The sequence below is a fragment of the Streptopelia decaocto genome, assembly GCF_964273445.1.
Source record: "Streptopelia decaocto genome assembly, chromosome: 9".
Classification (NCBI taxonomy): Eukaryota; Metazoa; Chordata; class Aves; order Columbiformes; family Columbidae; genus Streptopelia; species Streptopelia decaocto.
In genome coordinates this window covers 3,342,705-3,365,169 of record NC_138664.1, presented here as the reverse complement: position 1 = coordinate 3,365,169, position 22,465 = coordinate 3,342,705, and the positions used below count along the sequence as shown (strand labels likewise).

Here is a 22,465-nt window from a genome sequence, read left to right as displayed (position 1 = left end):
CTGCAAAGTTTCTTTAAGAACACGAGAGGGCACACGGGAGGCTGATGTTTGCGAGCCCCGGCTGTTTGTGGGGCCGCAGCGCTGGCGGTTGCTGGGGGAAATCACCGCTCAGCCCCTCTCTTGTGGTTATTTCGGACCTTTGGCTGGATCTATAAACCTGGGTTGTCTCTCCTGAGCGTTGCCGTGACCTACAGCTCAGTGTTAACGGGACAGCGGCAAAGCGCCGATTTCTTGCCGTTCAGAAAGCCCCCGGCGCAGGGTGCAACACGTGTGCACCGCTGCTTTCACCAATTAGGTTTAAAAAGACAATGAAAATTCTCCGAATCAAAACACCCCAAGTCCAAATCCCAAAATAACGTGTTTCCAGTTAAAACGTATGGGCTGATTTCATCTGTGAGAAAGGCACTAAACGGGTCTTAGTATAAATACACAGAGAAGTCATAGAAATAGTTGTAATTGCAAACAGAGACATAAACTACACAAACCGAGGTCACTGTGTTTGCTGCTACTTGTGTGTGACCCAACATCATCAGCAAACGTAACTGCAGAGAACACGGCCAAAAAACCCGTCCTGCGTGCAAACGCGCTCCAGTGGTTCATTTCCCACTGGGGAGCAGAAGCGAATCCTTAATTAACAAAACGATACAATTTGCTTATCATATATGGAGTCTTACCATGAGAGTTGACTGCTCAAAAGATTTCTTGGGGTTTTTCACAAGGACGACCCGCAAGACGTAATTTCTGACAAATAAAACACGGGCATGTGGCAGAGTTACCTATGTTAATTTTTCACACTTCAGAATACCGACCGTCACATCGTACAGCAGCTCTGGGGAGGGATCGCTGGTGTTCTCCAGTGCGTGGAGGCTAAACACGGACATCGTTATTATTATTAAACTTCATGCAGTATTTCTAAACCTGTCAAAGCAGCTCGCTTCAAAATAGCCACGTGAACCAGCAGCTCTGCTGCAGCGCAAAGTCAAACTGTTGAGAGGTGGTGCTGAAGGCAGCCGTCTTTATTTTCCCTTTTCGGGCAGGAGAAACAAAACAGACCGTGCAACTTTACACAATTGTGCCATCTTACACATCTCACACGCTTCATTTGGGTTCCGTTTGAGCAGTTCGGTTACATCCCAACCCAATTATATACATGGCCAAAACGAGGAGCTGAATACAGTCGTGCTATTCCGTTTTTTCTTCTTGTTTTGTTTTCATAAAAAACTCTGGCTTGTGGACACACCTGTAGGCCAACAGCTGGGGGAGAATCCCGTACATTACGTTCAATATCAGGAAAAACTGTTTTGCTTCTTCAGGGACTCTGTAGATGTAAGGAGTTCGAGCATGAAGAGAAGCACCAATATGGGAAAATTGAGCCTGTGGTGTGTATACAACGTATATACGAAAAAAAAAGGGTAAGGTTTATGTACATTTTGGAAAGCCAGCACAATGTGCATGCAAGTCTGCATCTCCAGTGCCATCTGCCAAGCCAACCCTTTTACTCCAGAATTATCCACCATACATTTTGCACAACAGTATAAAAATACAGTCTAAACTAAAGTCATTAATATCTCGGTGTAAAAGGCACTGTCAGTACCACGGTAGCAGGTTCATTTGGGTGGTTCTGAGGTATAGATGAAGTTTACAGTGAAGGTTATGTGCAAAGACAGGCTTGCTGGGCTATAGTGTATTTTTAGCATAAACAAACATTTAAAGATAGAAGCATCAGGATAGTCGCTGTCTTTTGTCTCCATCTGTTACCTGCTATTTCAAGCCACAGCTCGTTCACATTAACTATTGTGTATCCATTTATTAATTATTATTTAGTTACTTAGCACTGGAGGAGATCTGTGACGATAAACATCAGTTTGATCTTAAGCAGAGCAGGAGAAAGAGACACCAGGATTTTAGTAACGCAGAGGAGTACACCATGGCCAAATCACGTCCTCCGTTCTGGCTTCAGCAGGAGTTATTTTAGGCTCGCAAAGAACACAGTTCTGTTCATGGTTAGCGAAGTAGAAAGTGAAATACAGTGCAGGTGTTTTAATACACACCCCTCTAGTGAGAGCTCAGGCCGAGACCGTCCGTCAAAACAGAGGAGGAAATTAGTGTTCAGGTGATTCCAACCACCCCCACCTAACAGAGCTGATTTAGCAAACCTGAGTCAGGAAACGCAGTAATCAAAGAAATCACATAAAAACAAGCTTCAGCAGAGTCCTACTTGGCCTGTTACACAGTGAGCAGGTGTCAGGGACTGTTTGAGCCTCATAAACCAGCCTGTTCTGCAGCCCCTTTGCTCTCACCTCTGTGGGGCAGCAGCTGCTGTGTCCCTGGGTGGGCAGAGCCTCAGTGCTCAGCAGCAAATCGCTCCTGTTGCACGGGGCAGCAGCCTCCCCAGAAGATGAATGTCCACCAGCCAGCTTCAGGTAGGGGGTTTGGGGCTGTCTGGTGTTTACCCAGACACTGACACCCCTGGGGTGTTTCAGAGCCTGTGTACGTATCTACAGGGGGTTGCAAGGCTCATGTGTCTCGGGGTGGCCAGCTGTGCATCACAGTCAGTTCCTGGGGAAGTTCCTATGAGGTTTGCAGTAAACCTGCTCAGAAGGAGCTGTAAGGGACTGCTGCTGTTTGCAGTTAACCTGCTCAGAAGGAGCTGTAAGGGACTGCTGCTGTTTGCAGTAAACCTGCTCAGGAGGAGCTGTAAGGGACTGCTGCTGTTTGCAGTAAACCTGCTCAGGAGGAGCTGTAAGGGACTGCTGCTGTTTGCAGTAAACCTGCTCAGGAGGAGCTGTAAGGGACTGCTGCTGTGTGCAGTTAACCTGCTCAGAAGGAGCTGTAAGGGACTGCTGCTGGGAGACCTGGAGCTCCCACAGCCTCCTAGAGGCCTGTGAAGGTCTGGGCCTTAACTGTGGTCCTGTCTCTTACAAGAGCTGCGGCATGTCTGTGAGCTTAGAACAAAATGTTTCTGCTTTTTATAGTGCTCAATTTGTAGCCTATGAAGATTTTTACTAACTAATGATGTACCACATAATGAAGTTACTGTTTATTAGACTTTTTTTTTCTTTTTCCTTTCATAATATTAAGCAGTAACAGAGGAGCTGTTAGAGCAGATCTGTGCCTGGTGTGGCGAGAGCAACCTGTGCTCTGGTGTGTCACCTCAGCATGCTCAGGCCCTCTCAACGAATAATCTATTCCCTGGTGCTTTCTGTTATTGAAGCCTAAGTGGAGAATTTTGAGTATCAAACCCCTAGATCTTGGCTGAGATGAGATGCTGTGGGTAAACTCCTAAGGTCGCCTTATCGATCCAGCAGCCTTGGAAACCTCTTGACCGCGGCAGCACGTGGGAGCCGCCTGGTGCTGGACCTGGCGCTGCTCAGCTTGACAACCGCAATTTGCATGTGCCTGCTACTCGTTAAACTTCTTTTCTGTATGAAATGATTTGGGTTTGGAATTTTTTTTACAGTGTTTTTTTGCCTGTAGCCTAATCATAGGCAGTACTTGAAATATTTCTTACCCTGCAGTCAAGAAGGCGCTCCAGCCAGAGACAGAGCAGGGCCTGGAAAAAGGCTGGGAGTCCTTGCTCTGTGCCTTCTCTCTAAAACTGGCTAAAATCAGGCAAAGACTGTAACTGATTTTGGAGGGGTTTGGACCAGGTCTTATGAACACAAGGAAAGCCATCAAATAGAGCAGGGAGAGAGTAACCTCGAAAAATCACAGAATCACACAGAATCACAGAATTGACTGGGTTGGAAAAGACCTCAGAGATCATCGAGTCCAACCCTTGGTCCAACTCTAGTCCGTTTACTAAGTGCCATGTCCAATCTGAGTTTAAAAACCTCCAGGGCTGGTGAGTCCAGCACCTCCCTGGGCAGCCATTCCAATGCCTGACCACTCTCTCTGTAAAGAATTGCTTTCTAATCTCCAGTCTAAATTTCCCCTGGCAGAGTTGAAGCCCATGGCCCCTTGTCCTATTGCTGATGCCTGGGAGAAGAGCCCAATCCCCACCTGGCTGGAACTGCCCTTCAGGTAGTTCTAGAGAGTGCTGAGCTCAGCTCTAAGCCTCCTCTTCTCCAGACTAAACAAGCCCAGCTCCCTCAGCCTCTCCCCATAGGTCTTATGTTCAAGTCCCTTCACCAGTCGTGTTGCTCTTCTCTGGACCCGCTCCAGCACTTCAATGTCTTTCCTGAGCTGAGGGGCCCAGAACTGAACACAATACTCCAGATTCTATATGTTCTTTGGGTTGAGGTTCTCCTGTAGACAAGAGGTACTGCAGAAACTAGTCACCAAAAACTGCAGGATTAAGGCAAACACTTAAATGGAGAAGGAATAGAGAAAACCTTTTGACATCTCAGAGGAGAGAAGGGCAGGGGGCCATGGAGCTGGTGAGACGGAACAGGGGGCTGTGGCTCTTCATCCCTGTGCTGGTGGCTCACTGGGACACACCATGTCTATCCTGTTCCAACCGTTTTGTATCATCAAAACTCTGGTACTTTAGTTGTGGAACATTTAAAGGGCTCTTCCTGAAATTTCAGGAAGCCCAAGGGTCACAACCTGGTTTTGGAGTCTGAATGTTAGAATAATATTTCTCTTTGAGTGAAGGGCTGGGAGCTCTTAGAGGTTCTTAGTTTAGAAGAAACACGTGGTATTTTGAGACTTGTTTTTGTAAAAAATACGTACTTCATAATTATAGAAACAGAAATAATTAAAATCCCCACGTTCCCCATCTATAGGAGCAGTGTCCATTCCCAAGGGGCAATGCCTATGGTTTCCAGCATTAAATATTGACCTTTTCTGGACCTTTGCATAACAGAAAGCAAAATATGCTTCAGTAACCACGTATGTTTTAATTATCAGTTACACATGTTATAACTTGAGAAAACAGTAGACAAACCTGGAAATGTGTTTTGTGCCTCAAAATGACCAAAACCAACCAAGCAAAAAATAATCTCCAATCTGGGGGGCTGAGCCTTCTGGTAAATTTGCAGAGTTGTGATAGTCAGTGCTCTCTGACTTGTGCTTTACTTCTCCTTGTGCTAAACAACCTTTAAAGGAGCAATTTCTTTCTTGACTGACTGGGGAATTCATGAAACCTGAGTAATCTGTCAGTAGAGAGGTTCCTGACACTGGCTCTCCTACTTCAGTTAGCTTGTGCTTTTTTTAGATTAGATTTGGGCCAAACACAGTTGTATTATATTTATACCTTTTAAGCATCTAAACCTCCTCATTAATATGCTTGCCAGATTCTGGTTTGATATAACTTGGTATTTCAAGATGTTCTATAAACAGTTTAGGAAAAAAGTCATTCTCTGTGATAGCTGCTCGCAAATAGAAAATGTCACTCCCCCATCCTCACTGGGAAATTAAGCTGGATTGTTGTTTGTATCCCTGCTTATCTCAGGCCTGGAAAACAGTGTTGGTCTGTATTTGTCTAATAGTGGTTCTTGAATTACACTTATCGCCATATCCCTGTGTTCTTATTGTTACAGGATTATGTGCATATTTATTGTCTGGATGCTCAGAGCACATTTTATCTACTGTACAAGGTTTGAGCTGGAGAGTGCATGGTGGTTAATAAGGTTTAAATGAGTCAAGTAAAAAGATTCTGCAGTAGGGAAGTCTACTAAAGCCAGAGTGAAGCCATTACAGACATGTAATACATTTGATTCTCCACTCCCTTCAATAGTTTTTTTACACATATAAAAGGAGACCTGAGTTACAATGGCATAAAACCTGCATGGGAAGATCAAGTATGTACTTATTAACTTGCAATTCGAGAGTGAACATTTTACAAAGGAATACCTGAGCTAGTCCTCCAGCATGTATAAGGGTTAAATCGGGCATCCAGGAACAGCCAGGCACCAGCAGGCCATACAGAGCCACCACGTAGTACGGCACAGAGTAGAACATGTATGCCAGCATCTGCGTTTCAAACAGAAATATTAGTTGCTTTGCAGTGTGAGGGAGATGCATTTAAAAATCAGCCAGCTGCTGACTGAGCAGGTGAAGCTGTTCGGAGCTACACTCCTGGCAGCAATGATTCCCAGGCCTTTCTGGAGCTGTAACTTCTTTGAGAGAAGAATTACACACCTGGGTGCTGTTGACTGGATCCAGCTACCCTAAGGCCTCTGCTAATATTGGCAGCTGGTGGCTCTTGCCCTGTCCAGATTGAAGTCATCCCAGGACATATTTTTCTACCCCTTGGCATCTTGATACCATCCCAATAAGCCTGGCTTGACCTAACTCAGCGTCCAACGCAACATGGGTGTCCATTTCTCAAGCTCCCTTGCGCTGTCAGTGGGGAGGTGTGAGATACACCCAAGCCACCCCCTTCCCAGACAGCACAGGTCCAGCACAGATATTTGGGTTCAGCTTGTGGCACCTGTGAATCCTCTGACCCCTTCAGGCCCTGTGCAGCAGCTGGGGTTACAAAAGAACTTGGAAATACTACAAAACTAAAGCACAACATTCCCTCCTCTGGAATGATTGTGTGAATAGGGTTTTGGGGGGGGGGGGGGGGGGGGGGGAGAAAGTGTCAAGTTTCAAGGAGTGTGTCACTGGTGACAGAGTGGAATGTGAGCTTAAGGAATCTCATTCTACCACACTCCTTTTTGCCCCATTATTCCAGACTGAAAGTCTGCTTTGCCCTTCTTAGGAAGGGGAATAATCATAAAAAGCATGTCCATCTGTTTCATGGACTCTATTAAAAGAGGCCTGAGTAATTGGTAAGTGTAAACTCCAGGTAACTGATTTGAATCTAAGTTAATAACAACAAAGAGTTGGTACCCTGTAATGGCTGTAGTAGAAAATACAAAATACTGTTTAACTTGCCATGAACAAATCCTCCCCTTGTTGCTCTCATTTGTGAAACCCATGGCTTCATCTTTGTGCCAGTTAACAAAACACTTCTTAACACTCTATGCTCCATGGTCAGTGCATTACCTGAAGCTTAGGATAGGCAGCAGGATCTTTTATATAAGGCTCGTGAAGTTGAATATATAGCCGGCAGAGTTCAGCAGGGCAATCCAGAGCAATCTAAGGAGAATTTTGAAAACTTCCTGTGAACAAAGATTTGTTCTAAAATGTGCTAACCTGATAGCAGCCCTAAAGACTCAGGGGTCTGCAGCACTGTGACCCCGAGGCTTACTCCAGATCTACTGCAAGGGTGATCCACTGGATCACCGGTTAAAAAGCTGAAGTGCAGCCTCCTCTCAGCTCCTGCTCAGAGGGTTTGCGAGGAAGAGCCGACAGCCTGCTGGAAAGACTTTGGCCGAAAGGGAATTCAGTTGGCTGTGCTCTAGTAAAAGTATAATTGCTATCGATTTGCTCTAATGAGCAGACTTTGATCCCAGCAAATGAACTTTCCAATGGAAAATCGCTCTAAGTGGAAACTTCAAGTTAAGCACCCAATTTTAGGATAGCAAGCTACAGATGTAGTCCAAGAGAAGAGTTGCATGGTGGAGAGCAATGCAGAGAGACAGGTGTTACTTAAAAATATGAGTAGCAAAGGAGAGATTATTGGATTGTGCATTCCTACAGAAAGAACAAAGTTACCAATAAACATGGAGAGACGCAGTTGCAAAAGTAGTTCCTTTTCATAGTAGCCCTTAAAACTACTACAGAACATAATAGCTCATTGTAGAGTAGTAACCTGTGTCACCAGCTGTCACTAGGTGGTTTATGGCAAGGCATCGTTAGTGCCTGAGTTACAGGACTTTGCACAACTGAATTTCATGCGTATTTGGTGTGTAACTTTGAGGGGGAAATGCAAAGATTTGCAAACAGTGGATATTCCTCCCTGTTCTTTTCCAACATGGGCATCCAAAAGGTGGTCTGAGGGGACTATAATGGGCTATATTTTGCTAGCTTTTCACAAAATCATGGTTACTGCAGCTTACACAGATGTTCTGTTGATCTCTGTGTGGGTAAGTAAGGCCAGTAAGCAGTTCCTGTTTGGTAAAGAAAATATATAAAGCAATGACCACACTCTCAAAATCAACAAAAAATTCCACTGAGAAATGAAGAAGTGGGATTGCAGAACCAAGTTAGATGTTAGAGCATGAAATTAACATTTCCCTCAGCAAAATTACAGGTAGAACACCACCAGCAGTGCTCTGAAGTAGCGTGATCTAAAAGAAGTAAAGCAGTCTGTGCCAAGTTAGAAGAAGAAAACCATATTTTTGAGGCAAGTTTTCAGAGAAACAGCAGGAGATGAGAGTAACGTGAGCAGCAGAACCACAGAAGAACAATCTGTGCTCGGTAAGAAAGTGTTACTTGGGTACCTATTGTCACCTGAACGTTTGAGCTCTGATCCCCAAATGACATCCAACTTCCTTCTGATTAAGACAGAAAATGCTTTAGAGCTGACAAAGGATTAGATTTACCTACTACTGGATTTATCTACTTCAAGCACTTTCAGCACTGAGTCATTCATTCTGAAATTTTAATACGATTAACTATGCTTAAAAACAAACACTTCTTAAAAAATCAGTTCTTGCGAAGTAGAAATGATGTGTGTTGTTCAGGTAACATTAATAAATTTGTGGGGTTTGTTGCTGTTGTTGTTTTGTTTCCAGGTAGAAATGTTTTCATCTGTCTCATGCAGTGTAAGTTAACTTGGTTTTCCATATAATTTTAGCTATGCATCTCTGTTTAGAAAAACAATAATACAGATTTAGTTTAGTTGGTTAGTCTCCATGTTCTTGGACATAAATGTAACACCAGACCAACAGTTTTAGGTCATACTGATCTGTACCTGGGAGGATATTTACTCTTGTGATCGTGCAAATACTTTCTTTTGGAAAACATGCTTTACACAGGGCAAAATAGAGAAGCAAAGCACCACTAATTATCATAAGCAATCAAATGGTCCTTGATATATCTAAGGCCTATTCCAACCCTGGAAGTCACAGGATTTCCCTAAACCAAATTGTACATAGTTTTTCACACAGAGACGACGATTTCAAATTTAAAAGTCTGAAAATTAAAGCCAGAATATTAAAATATCTTCCACTTACCATGCCCCTAAATATGCAAAACCCCGTTGCTAGAATGAGATATGCAGCTAACATTAAATCAATTGGTCTTCTTAAGAGTCCTTTCTTCTGGACTTCCTGAACCACCTGCGGCACAGAACGTGTGTAGTAAGTACATCAGAGTTCCACACTACATGTATTTAACTCCATATCAGTCCCTACAGGAAGGGTGAAGAGGTGAGACATGGTGATAGAAGCAGTTAGTTCTCACTCACATTATTTATACACTTATTTCAGAGATGGAACCACATCTAAAAGGGTGACTTCAGACTTTATAGGATGCAGGGAGGAAAATTAATTTGAATAAACTGTAGAAATGGATGGATCCAACTAAAGTCATTTCAATACAGATTAGTTTACGTTCGAAGCAACCTAAATCAAATGAACACTACCCTAACTCTGAAATCACGTCAGGCTTTAAACCACTGTAACTAACTTCCACAAAGTTATGTATTTTGCTAATAGGAATGAATTAATTTTCCTGAATGTCCCTATGTAAAAAAGCTCTGGAAATGTAGGTTTGTCTCAGACATTTGAAGATTGAATCTAATACACTTTGTAAAAGGTCTGTTTGGAGGGACAGCAAAATGAGGGTCCATTTCATTGACAGTGAAGGCTGGTTTTCAGCAGCCTGTGGCACTATTGAAATTAATGGAATATCACTGGCAGAAAATAAGAGCTTTTATGTGGCCAGCTGAGCTCTCTGCTGAGTTCAGTGAGCAAATAATACATCTTATTATGTACTGCAGAAATAGAGAATGAAGTGTGTGTGTGCCTATAGAACATGTGGGAAACCTTCCTCTCATTCTTTTATCACCGTACGCCCTGTGTTCCTCCCATAGGCACTGCAGCACCTCTCGGCATCTGGATGCGATCTGTTCTGTGCCCCCTTTCCTCAGCCTCAGAATAGGAATCGCCCGCTGCACCACGCGGGCAGATGTGAGGGGTTCACACCCTATGGTAGCAAAGGCCATATGGATATTTAACATGGAAGGTGCATTGGAGGAACCAAAGTCATCTCTTTGCCTACATGGTAACGCTTACAAGACCCATGGAAATAATTTGAGGTAGAGTTTCAGTGCTTTGTAGTCACAGACAAAATAAAAAGCACATCAGAGTATCTTTCTGTAGTTCAGAGGGAAAACTTCCCCATTTATGTGTTACTCATTTCCTCTTCCTTTTTATTAGCTGTGTTTGGCATGCAGACAGCAAAAGAAAAACCTGATTTCCTTCCTGTTATACACTTGTGGAATTGTCTCTAAAGCACGAAACAATAATTAGGATGTAAAGGCACAATTAAAAGCACTCAGGATCAAGAAATACACAATAAAGTTACTGAAACAGGAGAACTGATCTTGCAAGCACAATTCCTGAGTAAGAACTGCAAGACCTGAATTGTAGTTTAACAAAAATAAGGCTCTTTTAAACACATAGCTTTATGAAAGGGATGGCCTTTTTTTTTTCTCTTAAAGGTTATTTTTCAGAAAGCAAGGAACTTGTTTGTTTTACAGACACAAATAACAGGTCTGTTTTGCCAGTAGGGTGTCATTTCACATTAGGAATGTTTATAATGTTACCTGCAAAGAATATCTATATTCTAATATTCATTCCTATGAAAGACAAAGTCCTCCCATAGCTGCTGAGTTGCAAGTCATTTTCAGATGTAGACTACCTAAGGATAATGGAAAGCTTGAAGGCTGTTATATTTTCTTTCCACTTTTGCCTAAGTATGAAGCTTATATTATGTATGTATCACTCCTCCTTTCAAAAGGCGTATTAAATGAATGTGCATGTTTACTGTGATCACAAAGCTACAAGAGAACTTCTTATTTAGAGGTTTTGGAGACAAAACCAGTATTAGTGGGAGCAACCTTTGGTGCAGTACAAGTCTGGGAAATTGCCACGGTACAGAAAACTCACACTTTTTTTTCCTCTATGCACACATTTATGCAAACAAAATGAAAATGTGAAGCTTAAAAAGAAAGCAGAAGGCTTTGAAATACAGCACACGCTTTGCTGGCAGACCTCAGCTTCGTAGTTATTTTGCTTTACCCTTCTTTCACACAGCGAAGTCGCATCAATATGTGATAAACCAAATTAAGTGTTAAGTCCGCTGGCTGAGCAGGGATGACGTGCCACAGGTTTCCCATTTATTGCAAACAACATTGAACTCCGCACAGCTCTTGCCAACCCTGCTGTTTCTTTTGCGTAGCGAGGAAGCGTGCAGGCACGCTGTGCAGCAGCTCTCGCTTCCAGGAAAAAGCTATTTTCCCTAATTTCTGAGAGGCTCCTTACATGATCAGTTTCAAGGAATCGGGATAATGTTGCGTGTTGTCAGTCCCTTCAGAATTCATGTGTAAATCTGGATCTATGTGTGTTAACCCCATTGATGAATTTTACATGACACTAAACTTTTCTGAGCGGACACACATGTAGATAAATCCATTAGGCTTTGTAAATACTGCAGCACAGCTTGGTTTGATTCTAAATGAGGATATAACTCCATTTGTCTCCCGTGGACCCACCTCTATTAGAAAACACACAAAATTGATTACTTCTTGTGTCCCCACAGTTTTGGTTTTTTTAACTATATAGCAATTAATAGCTTGGCCAACAGAATACACCTTGCTTCCATTGCTTTCATGTAAGTATTTTTATATATACTTGCACTATCATGTTTAAAAGCATTATTACATTTTTTTCCTAAATCTTTTAATACTATATTTGAATAAGAACAGTTTTAAACAATTCAATTTCACAGCTAAGCACAAATGATCTATTGAAAGAGAACTAAGTACTTTCAGGACATAGAATGATTGGCTAACTGATTGGTAACATTACACACTATTATTTCCTGGAAACAATACTTAATTTAGGACTGAGAGAGTTGTATATAAAAAGAAAAATTTGTGAATAGCCATGTTAAGATTTAAAGGCATTTTAAGGTTATTGAATCCAGGTATTTATGCCTGAAACATAAATTAGCTATTAAGATAAAATGTGACTTCTAAAAAAGAATCTAGTTAGGAAGGGTAGGAGGCCTCAGTGAAAGGAATCGAGGCTTTTCCAATGACCTTCTGAGCAATAGGATTCACTAAGAAGTGCAATGTTAAATTTTCAAATCGCCAGCTTTTTCTGCACTCTTTTTTTTTGAAATAAAATCTTTAAACTAAGTTTCTCTGGAATATATAGCAAAATAAAATATCAAACCTAGGTGCGCTGTTCAGCTCCTGATAAGCATAGGAGACGTGTCTGTGTTTCAGCAGATCAGTTCTCAGTCCTAGGAAATCACACTGGAACCTTCATCCATCCTCCCTGCAAAGGATGCTCGCACTACTATAGATAGCAAAAATTGCCACTGCTACCTTTAACTACACTTAACCTCTCTACCGTGACAACTCTAAAGAATGTGTTTCTGGCCAGAATTCCTGATGTTTTTAAGCAAATCAGCTGAAATCACTGTGGGATGGGACATGTGTTTTCCTATAAGCCTGTGCAGGAGGGTCTAAGAGGGTTTGGCACCTGAAGTCTCCTCCAATTTGCCTTTCATAGGGATTTGCCTGTTATTCTGTGCCGCACGCTACACCCCTCGCACACCGCCTGCCTGCGAGCTGTGGAACACAAACTAATGCCTTTCGACTGTGTTTTCAGTGACAGAATTAACCTGACTGAGACTCCGGAGCTCTTGTAATGCAAAAATATTGATTACATTACTTGCAACTGATATGGTGTGCTGTGGCAATAAACTGGCTTGCTTTAGCAACGAAGAGTTAAAGATCTGTTCTGTGCTTTGTACTGCAGGGCTTTTTAGTAGTTGGTTTTTTTTCCTAAAACAGCGCTTACACTATTATTGCATATTTTGATTGCTCAGTTAATAATCTTATTAAAGCCTAACTATAAAATTTGAAGGCAAACATCTGAGGAGTTATAAGTAAACATCATTTTTACAGATGATGTTTTTTAATAAGTAAAAAGTGTGTAAATAATTTTCAAGTCAATTATTGTACTATGTCTTACCTGTAAAATCTAATATTGCAGAATGCACATACAGATTTCATATAATTCAATACTTTTTGTTAGTCATCTGCAGCAGAATACTTTCCTGCAGAGCTTCTATAAGGATTTAGTGGTGGTTGATGAAGTTAGTATATGTCAATATTTTCATCAGCTAAGAAACTGAAACAGTCAGAAACTGAACAGATAGAGGGTAGTAACACAATTGCACCTAGAAGTGGGTTCTTTATATATGAGATTCTTGTGCTTTTTCTTTATCACACCATGATGAGTATAGATAGGTCCTGCAGTATAGGTATTTTTACAGTGTCTACACAGCCTGGCAGCAATTGCCATAAGAGATACCAGTTACAGTACATTCCATGCTCATCAAGGGACCTATAAAACCCAGTAGAAACAGCAAACATATTTCAGTTTTCCTAACAGCAGCAAAAACTTACATACAACTATATTACCTTGACTGGAGTGTCATGAGTCACCGAAGGTTGGTTATAAATTCGGAACCCAGCCCATATGGGAAGGCAAATATATGGTATACTTAAGAAAAAAGCAGGACACACTTTTGTTCCGTATTTGCCTGTTAAAAAAAATACATATACAATGTGTAAGAATTTGTAAGCTGCGTTGCAGAGGAGTTAAAAAATACCCTATGTAATATCAAATCTGAAGCAGCTATGATAATGTAAACATAAAACATTAGAAATGGCTGTTAAAGCAACACACAAGTCTTGTTGAAAATCATGTGTTCAAAGTGGTAGAGTCACAGGTGACAGAGAAGAAGCCATTTTGGAAATGAGGGATTTTTTGAAGGGACAGGAAACCACCTCTGTCGCTCTGCAGTTGGTAATCCTAGAGGATGGGACAGCTTTGAAATCTCCTAATGGAACCTGCTCCAAATAGAGATATCATTCTTTACAAAAAATGGAAAAAAGGAATGTACCCACTTTCTAAGATCTGATATTGCATTTGCTTTCCAAAGTCCTGAGCTCTCCTACAGGCCTGTACTAATAATTAGGACAAAACAAATTTGGAGAGCTATCCTTAGCCCACATGGAATCAGGAAAACCTGTGTCTTTGATGCTGGCTGCTCCCTGTGTCAGAAGGGCAGGCAGACAGAGGCTCTTGAGAACAAGTTCTCAGCTTCCCCGGAGGAAAGAGGAAGAGATGCTGTTGCATTAAATCCGCTGTTTCTCTGTGGTGCGTTTATATCTACAAAGGAGGGAGCTGGACTGGCCCCAGGCTGCACCATGAGTTTCTGCCTCTGTAATAAGAAGCGGGGCCAGAGGGAGCTTTTCTAAAGCTGCCTGTGGCATGTGGACAAATGAACCTTTTTTGCAGTTGAACACTTGTCAACTTTGCATCAATTTAAGCTTTGCTAAAAAAGAAATCTTTAATTGAGGGGGGTAGCAGCCTTAGAGAACCACCTATCAGTAGCAATGATGTAGATGTTTTTAATTACGATTCTAGCTTCTAGGAGCACAGCTATGCACCAATTTATGTTAGAAATCTAGGAATGTTAAATTTATTTTTGAAAATATAATAGCTTTCAGATTTCACCTTTAAAGGTGATTTGGAAACCTCTTGTAAGCTGCTCGAAAGTCAGACTATTAAGTAATTTGTAAATTTTATGCAAAATAAGATTTATATTTTCATGATATTAAGAGACTGTTATTGTCTCAGTACTTAAAGTGAACCTAGTTTGGATGAAAGCCTTATGGGTGTAGCAAAATACAATTATTACTTTTTTTTTCCTTGACAACAATGTAAATTGCGAGTTTGGTTGTTTTTTGGGTATTTTTCCTGATCTCCATCTTTCCCTCCTCATATTTACATTTTGAAATATCTTGCATCTCTTTACTGATATTCCTAAAATTCGCCTTCCATATCGTTACAGAAAGGAACCAGCACTGCAGTAAAATACAGGTAGCCCAATGTGGAATTTAGAAAATGTTTCACAGGGAAAAGTCATAAATTATGTCCTTACCCACAATGTTTCCAGGCATAAAGACAATGATGCTCATGATAATGGAACCTAGCCAGTAGAGGCCAATGGTTCTGTAGCTTTGTCTGTTTAAAAAAGAAAACAAGATATTGCGCCATCCAAAACAAAATCCACTACCCCAAATCACCCTCAAATATGACACCCATTGCCATAGTTGTATCTCAGCAGGTAAAGGTTTTAAAATCTGTACCACAACTCAACAGTGGATTCTTGCCTGTGAAAGAGGGATATGTAGAAATCCTGCAGTTGTGTGCGAAGGTTATTGCATGAACAGTGCAGGACTTGTGCATCCTTAGTTATCTGCCGTCATGAAGGCTGACTGCATGATTTTGCACATCACAGTTTGTACAAGACTGTAATTAATAGTAATTAATTTCATTCTGGTAGTGCTTCTATTACCAGTGGGTATATTAGCCTCTGTAATTTATGTACTTATTTTCTCAAACTCCTCATTCAACAGCAAGAAACATTAGAACTTCTAGAAAAAAAAAAACATTTTATCTTAAACTGTGTGATACTCTCTGAAATGGATGAGAAAACATCATCGTGATAGGCAATATGTTATTCCCGTCATATTATTTAAAAAAAGGTTTTATTATACATGCATGTTTTTAATGAGCATTCTCTTTAAGTTTTCATTTAACACAAAGCATTCAGAGGAGCTATGCTCTCTGCTGCAGAGTGAAGTGGGGACAATACAACGCAGTGGGTTTGCTGGTCTTATTCAGCTGAGAGAAAGGGTAAATTGTGATGTTCCAGTTCCTGAGAGTAATAAAATTTTAATAGTGTTGCTTTGGCCTAAGACATTAAACAGCCCTGAAAGAAAAATCTAAATACTTCCTAGAAAAGAAAGCCCTTTGTAGGTTATAAGAGACTGCGAGCAACATCAACAGTACACAAATCAAAATGACTTACTCCCATGCAATAGCTGCTACCATCAGCAGATACATCAGATAATGAACGGAGCCATCCCAATAGCAGATCACATGGCCGTACGCGGTGTTCAGATACGGCTCACCCTAGGCAATATTGGTTTTTAAAAAGTACAGTGATTAGAGGAAGAATAACAATCCATTAATGAAGAAGAGCAGGAAGCAATTTCAAAAAAGTAACTGATGTTTGTTCCATCCAGAGGCACAGTTTTTTGCCTGACAATACATGTTTACAAGCACAAACCTGATTTATGTAGGATCAGGTATAATTAAATCAGTTCTATAGCTACAAAACAGGTTGCAAGATGGTAGGAAAAACTCCTACGTATGACTGTCAGCACTGTTCTGCTACATTATGGAAATACTACTTTTCCATATTTTAGTGATAAAAGCTACAAAATAAAGAGACATTTAACATGGAACAAATAAAGATATCTGTAGCAACCTAGTGATCTACAACAGTATTGAGTGTATGGATGACACGGTATAACCTTGTAAGGTCCAATGCATTTTATGCTAAAGTTCATGGAATCTTTTCAATGACTTCATTGACTTTCATACCACGCTCTTCCTGAGCTATTTTTGGTGGATGTTGATATTCAGCAGCCAACGCATTCTGCTGACTGCGTATCTGGCATGATCATTTTTTAACTCTGTTTTAATTCCTTTTAGTAAAGTGATTAGGCAAAAATAAAGGAGCAATTTTGTTTCCTTCTTGGTAACAGATTTAAGTCCTGCAGTACTCATCCCCTCCCAAGAGCTGAGTATCTATGGCTTTCTGCAAACGTGTACAGTCTGTTCAGTTCCCACAGAGGTTCATACAGAACAGCATTTATTTCACTAAATAACACTGGAGTTTGAAAGGTGTGCTATTTTTTCCAAATGAATCAGTGATTTCAAGTCAATGTAGGTTTTGTCCATAACAATAATGAAACAGGTCAATGTCCAAATTCAAGATGATTGTTTTGAATGTGCTAGTAGCCGCTTTTTTCTGTGAAAAACACTGTAACAACCTATTTGTAGTTAAGATTTTGTTTATATTGTAAGCCAGACAATTGTTTACCTCTCTCAAGTAATGAGTCATGAATCCGTCAATAATTCCATCCTGTTCGAGTCCAATTATTAGATTCACTACACTGGTAAAGGCAAATACAGCATAAACTGTAATAAGATAATGGGAGGAAAAAATAATAAGTTAATAAAAGACTTGGAATCATGCAGTTACTTCCCAGTCCAATAAATTCAGTCAGGCAGAGATCTATTGAACTAGATGCATCTACTTTGAGGTCACAGATATTTAGGATACAATATGAAATTCTTAACATAGCTTGAGAGTTTCTAATCAGTGGTTGGTCAACAAAGTTCTTGAGTTTTTCTTAATGACATGAAATTCTATAGAGCTGCAGGAACAGCCTACGTGGAAAATCAGTGTCTGCAGAAAGGGCTGTGTAGCTTTTCAAAAATCTCAGTCACGCAAAGTAGACAACCTTGAGTCTTGGAAAGGAGAAAGGGCAACAAAAAGGAGGTGGAGAGGGAAACGTGACTTGCCATTTTCAGAGGTGAGCAAGGCAAACTGCATTAGCCACAGCAGCCCATAGGAGACCTAGCTGGCAAGTTAGCGAGTCACTCCTTTGAGACGGGAAATTTGTGGGAAGTTAGTGTTATTTATTTCCTTTGCTTTCAGCATGAACTGATTGTTCCCAGCCACACGCAGAACACACTGGGGGCAGACACCAACGAGTTGTGACGAGGAGGAAGACGGGGGCAAATACAGGTGGTTTGTACCCTGCTTTGCCTACGGGCCCATCTTGCAAAACTTTAAAAAACAGCAGTGTTTTTTCTTCTAGATTTTTTGCTATAAGGTAATCTAGATCTGAGGTTTCCTTTTAAAAGTTAACCAGTCTCTCGTTATAGCAAAGTATTGATCCAGAAATGTTTGCTTGAGCCAGGAGTTGGGGTGGTTTGAATTTCCTTAAGTATCACAAAGGTGCATTAACAGAGAAGCCTAATAAAACTGAGATAATCCATGAATTCAATCATAGGAAGAACCAAGCCATGGAGAGCATTGGTCCAAAAGATGCAAAAATCCCAAATGAGTCCATTCAGGACGACATATGCATGAGAGGTCTACTGTGGTATCTAAGTCCCGCTACAAGAAGGATCTTAGCAGGTATGACAGTATTTTAAACACTTTCACAGCCCAACACAAGTGTTATTCTTTCCAAATAGGAGGCCTGGCTTGTCCCCAAGCTGGATTTTCTATTCAAGAAGAATTAAAAGGTTCAAAAGCAGCACTATTTCTCCTCCTTTTCCCCCAGTCTGTCTGTCTTTCTTGGCTCCTCAGCACCTCACCAGACTGGGTGCTGAAGCCATGCCTTAAATGTTCAATCTAGAATAACCATAATATATTACCATTTATATAAATGAATACTTTCTGAATTTAGCTTCATTGTTATCAAGACGTACCATAAAACAGTGGATCTTTTGGTGGTTTTCTTTTGACAAGAACACGAGCCAACAGACCAATAAAAACCAGAACCAGCAATCCAACTGCAACGATTGCCCAGGAACTGTAACAGTATTAAAAAGAAAAAGAATTTAAAAGAAAGGCAGAGAAAGAGACAGAATTTTGCTTCTTCAGCATTCCTTACCAGCTATCCTCATATGCACATACTCCTGAAGTAAATTTTAATACTTTAAAAGGCTGGTTTTAAAGTCTATTGCATAGTCTGTCACAGTATTCATTTTATAGTTTTGCAGAATTTATGTGCCTGTCTTTTCACATGTGGTCATCTAAAAAAAGAAAATACAAAAATAGCTAGATAAATAACATCCAGGAGTCTAGATATGTCTGACTAAAATCAGTTTTCATGCTGGTATCTGCAAAAATAAACAAAAATGATGGAGAACTTAAAGGCCAACAAGAGGTGAAGGTCAAAACCACACAGATTTCAAGGCCAAAAAAGATCATTAGAGATATTTAATCTAACCTCGGCAATAAATTATCTACTCAGGAAATTCCATATTTGCAAATAAAACACATCAGTCCCGTGGAACAGGAGTAGCAGTGTGGAATGCCTGTGATGGATCTAGGTTTAATTTCCAGTTTTGGCAGTGCTACCAAAGGTCTGTCCAACCCTATAAGAAAGGACCAATAATTGACAGAGGTGGGCTTGGCAGAAAAGACCTTTTCTCTGAGGATGGAGCTATAATGTTAGTGTGTGCAAAGTGGTGGTGGAGGAAATCACAACAATCTTCAGCACAAAGCAAATTTCTCTCCTTCCTCAAGAAAATGCAAGTTAATAAAGATCATTGTGGAATTGATTTACGTCTTTAAGTGCTTAAACTCTTTCTCAAGTCTTCACTTTTATGCTTGTGTGTGAGAAGAAAAGGAAGGAAAAGTATGGTAAAGCCCAGAAGCATAAGCTAAAAATATTTGGTACGTGATTTTATATATAGTATCACTCTGTGTTTCAAGAAAAGAAATTGTGTAGCAACAAATAATACTATGACAATTTCAGCCTTAGTGAAACTTGACTTAAAATTATTGCAAAAAAAATTTTAAAAGGCAAGATCAAATATTTCAGAATATATACGCACATACTTTCTGAGTCAAGATGAGCAGTGCTAGCCTGTTGATTTATTTTATGGTTTGAATCCTCTGCTAGTCTGTTTTTCCAGTGATGAATTTCTTCATACTATTACAGCTGTTAATATTGCAGTGACTTTTCACTGTGGTCTATCAATTTGAAATAAATATTGGCAATGAATCAAGTAAGCCAGCATGTGCTATTCAGCATTTCTCTAGCAGTGAGAAACAAAAAATGAAGTTACCAAGCAGAAGGAGGGAAATGAGGAAGAAACATGTAGCAAAGCCTTAAAAACATGCAGCAAGTATTTGCGCAGTAAAGTTGCAAAACACCCCAGGCTGTGAGATCACTAAATTCCGTGCAGACCTTTAAGCACAGTGGGTTTTCCATGAGAAAAGACTTTTCTAGACGTGCGGTTTGTCCTGGGATCCTGCGTTTTTTGGCAGAGCCGGGGCGTATTGACATTTTCAGTTAAAACTCGCAGGTCCTAGAGGCTCCCTGAACGTTCGGCTCGGGAGCGTTCTGAGGCCGGTGAGTTCTTCCACTCGTTTTTAAACAGAATTGCGTTTTGTTGGCGGGTGCGCTGGCAGCGGAGCCGGAGGGCGGCGGCAGCGCCGCGGGCTCAGGGCGCGGGGCGGCCGGTCCCTGCGGGCGGGTTTGTCCTTCGGCGCTCCCGCCGGGACACGCTGCAGGTGATGCGAAGCGGGCAGGTTTGCGGGCCCCGGGGTGAGCCCCGGTCGCATCGCGCACGGCTCCCGGCAGAGGACGCGGGCAGCACCCGGAGCGGGGCTCGGCTCCCACCCGGTCGCCCCGCTCCGCCTCCCGCTCAGCCCCGCGGCCGCAGCTGCCCTGTCCCTGCGCCACGGCTAAAAATACCCGCCGGGCTCCCCTGCCCGCCCGCACCTCCCTCAGCCCCGCCGCCCGCTCCGCTCCCCTCCCCACGGGGCGGGAGCCGCCCGGCCTCGCCCGCCTCACCTGCCGCTGGCCGCCAGGCAGTTGAAGAGGTACGTGACGGGGATGGCGGTGAGGGAGAGCACGAAGACGCCGGTGGCCGCCGAGGCGCTCATCCCCGCGGCGGGAGGCGGCAGCCGCCCTCTGCGCCCCGAGGCGAGCGCCGCGCCCTGCCCGAGGCGCCGCCTCGCCTCAGCCCTTCCCGCCCCGCCGAGGGGCGCCCGCCCGCCCGCCGCCCCGCCGGCCCCTGCCCGCCGCCCGCCCCATGGCCGGCGGGCCGCCCCTCCCGCCCGCGCGGGAAACCTGAAATCGCCTCAGAAACCGGAGCCGCCCGGGGCGCTGCCCGCCCGCCCCGGGCTCGCCCCGGGGGTAGGGGACTGTCCGAAAGGCGGGGCGGGAGCGGGGGTGGTGCGGGGAGGGGGTTCCGCCGGTCACCGCCCGGGAACGACAGCGGCGACACGCCAAGTGGATGCGGTAGCGGTTGGAGTGAGCGCTGTGACAGAGGCTGCAGGGCTAACGGGAACCAGCGGCGCTGCCCGCAGGGGCGGGTGGACGCAGGGGTGGGCGCGGGGTCGCCTGAAGCGATGGGCTTGGTGGAAGGCGGTGGGTGGAAAAGAGGTTCCCTTGGTCTGACCAGTGCAAGGGTCTCCTTAAGAAACCCGTAAAAAAAAGAACATGCATATCTTTTTGCATCAGAATTCATCTGAGTTATTAAGATATTACAATTTAAAAAATGCTTTCACTCACCTTTTCTATTTCGGTGTCAAAAAATAGCTATAATTAGGCGTATGTTTGAATCTATCCATCAGCATTTTTCTCTGGCTTCAAACTCCATTGGTACATGAGTATCAACACTAAACTGTCAGTGTGCAAACAAAGCTGAAATCTGTGTGCAAGGCAAACAGAAATGAGAACCACAATTCCTAGAAGTTCCTGAGCATTTAAATCCAGGAGGACATTGGCAAGAGAGAATGATCATCCTGTGCTGCTTGGGGAAAACCAGCAAATGCACTTCCTGCAAGCAAGGACTTTCTGGTGGAGATCAGGAAGGTTTAACGCTGTTGTAAAAACAGCCATCTGCAATAATGTGCACAGTTCCCATTCCCTCGTGTTGAAACAATAGAAAGGAAAACCGCTAAGGAAACAGGGCACCTGTCCATCAGGAGGAGGCTGGAGAGCTTGGCATACCAGGGCTCTCCGTAAATACTCGAGGAGTTAACACCAGAGAGAGGAAAGAGCTCTTTAATTTGAAGGACAAAGCTGTGAAGAAACTTCCACTAGGTTTTGAAAACAGTTTTTTCGCTGCAAGCAGTAAAGGGTCTTCAAAGTCCTATTGTAAAAGAGCAGTGAATTTAAAGAGACTGGCCTTAAGATGTTATTTGATAAGTTGAAGTAATTTATATGATTGCAAGAAAGGAACTTGATGACCCAGAACATATCTACGTCCTATATATAATATACAAACAAATTCTTACGTAGTTATTTCAAGTGAGAAAGGTCTAGAATTTTGCCATAGGTATATGAATGGGTTAAACCACGCTCAATCAAACTATCTGGTAAAAAACATGATGCAACTCCTAAAAGTAATTTAGTCCACCCAAGTGTCAAAATTGCCATTGGATGAGTCAGGGCTAAATTTACCACCTCCAAATGCCTACCTTTCAATGCACAGCCGGTTTACTTCTCAAGCTTTCAAATGTATAGGCTGCTTATTCGTAAGCAGCTGCTGCGATGCAGTCTCAAGATTCATGTCTCAGGCTTTGCTTCTTAGCTCCTGTGTCCATGAAGTCAAACGCTAGATGGGAAACTTCTTCCTTACCACTCTGCCAGCATTCCCAGCACGGATTTGCACTGGGCTTGTTAATAAAGTCCTGTGTCAGCTTCTGAGCATAAACTGCCAGGGCACGTTGTGTGGTAGGCACATAGCAACTCAACTGTACGGGCTGC

At 42.4% G+C, this 22,465-nt stretch overlaps 1 protein-coding gene across 5 annotated transcripts; it reads right to left on the bottom strand.

Annotated features, from left to right (window-relative positions):
- Positions 1-998: 998 nt before the first annotated feature.
- TM6SF1 (transmembrane 6 superfamily member 1) lies at positions 999-20,752 on the bottom strand. Of its 5 annotated transcripts, none has more exons than XM_082060673.1 (10): positions 20,543-20,752; positions 18,444-18,547; positions 17,041-17,138; positions 15,961-16,064; positions 15,028-15,110; positions 13,499-13,620; positions 9,012-9,116; positions 6,937-7,029; positions 5,797-5,916; positions 999-1,318 (listed from the first exon to the last, which is right to left on the bottom strand). In XM_082060673.1, the coding sequence occupies exons 1-10, from the start codon at positions 20,632-20,634 to the stop codon at positions 1,310-1,312; spliced, it is 930 nt and encodes a 309-aa protein (XP_081916799.1). In that variant the 5' UTR covers positions 20,635-20,752; the 3' UTR covers positions 999-1,309. The 5 variants fall into 5 exon arrangements, with proteins under 5 accessions (XP_081916799.1, XP_081916797.1, XP_081916800.1 ...); XM_082060671.1 differs by having other exon boundaries at positions 999-1,374; positions 20,543-20,750; XM_082060674.1 differs by lacking the exon at positions 20,543-20,752 and adding an exon at positions 19,934-20,224 and having other exon boundaries at positions 999-1,374.
- Positions 20,753-22,465: the final 1,713 nt, after the last annotated feature.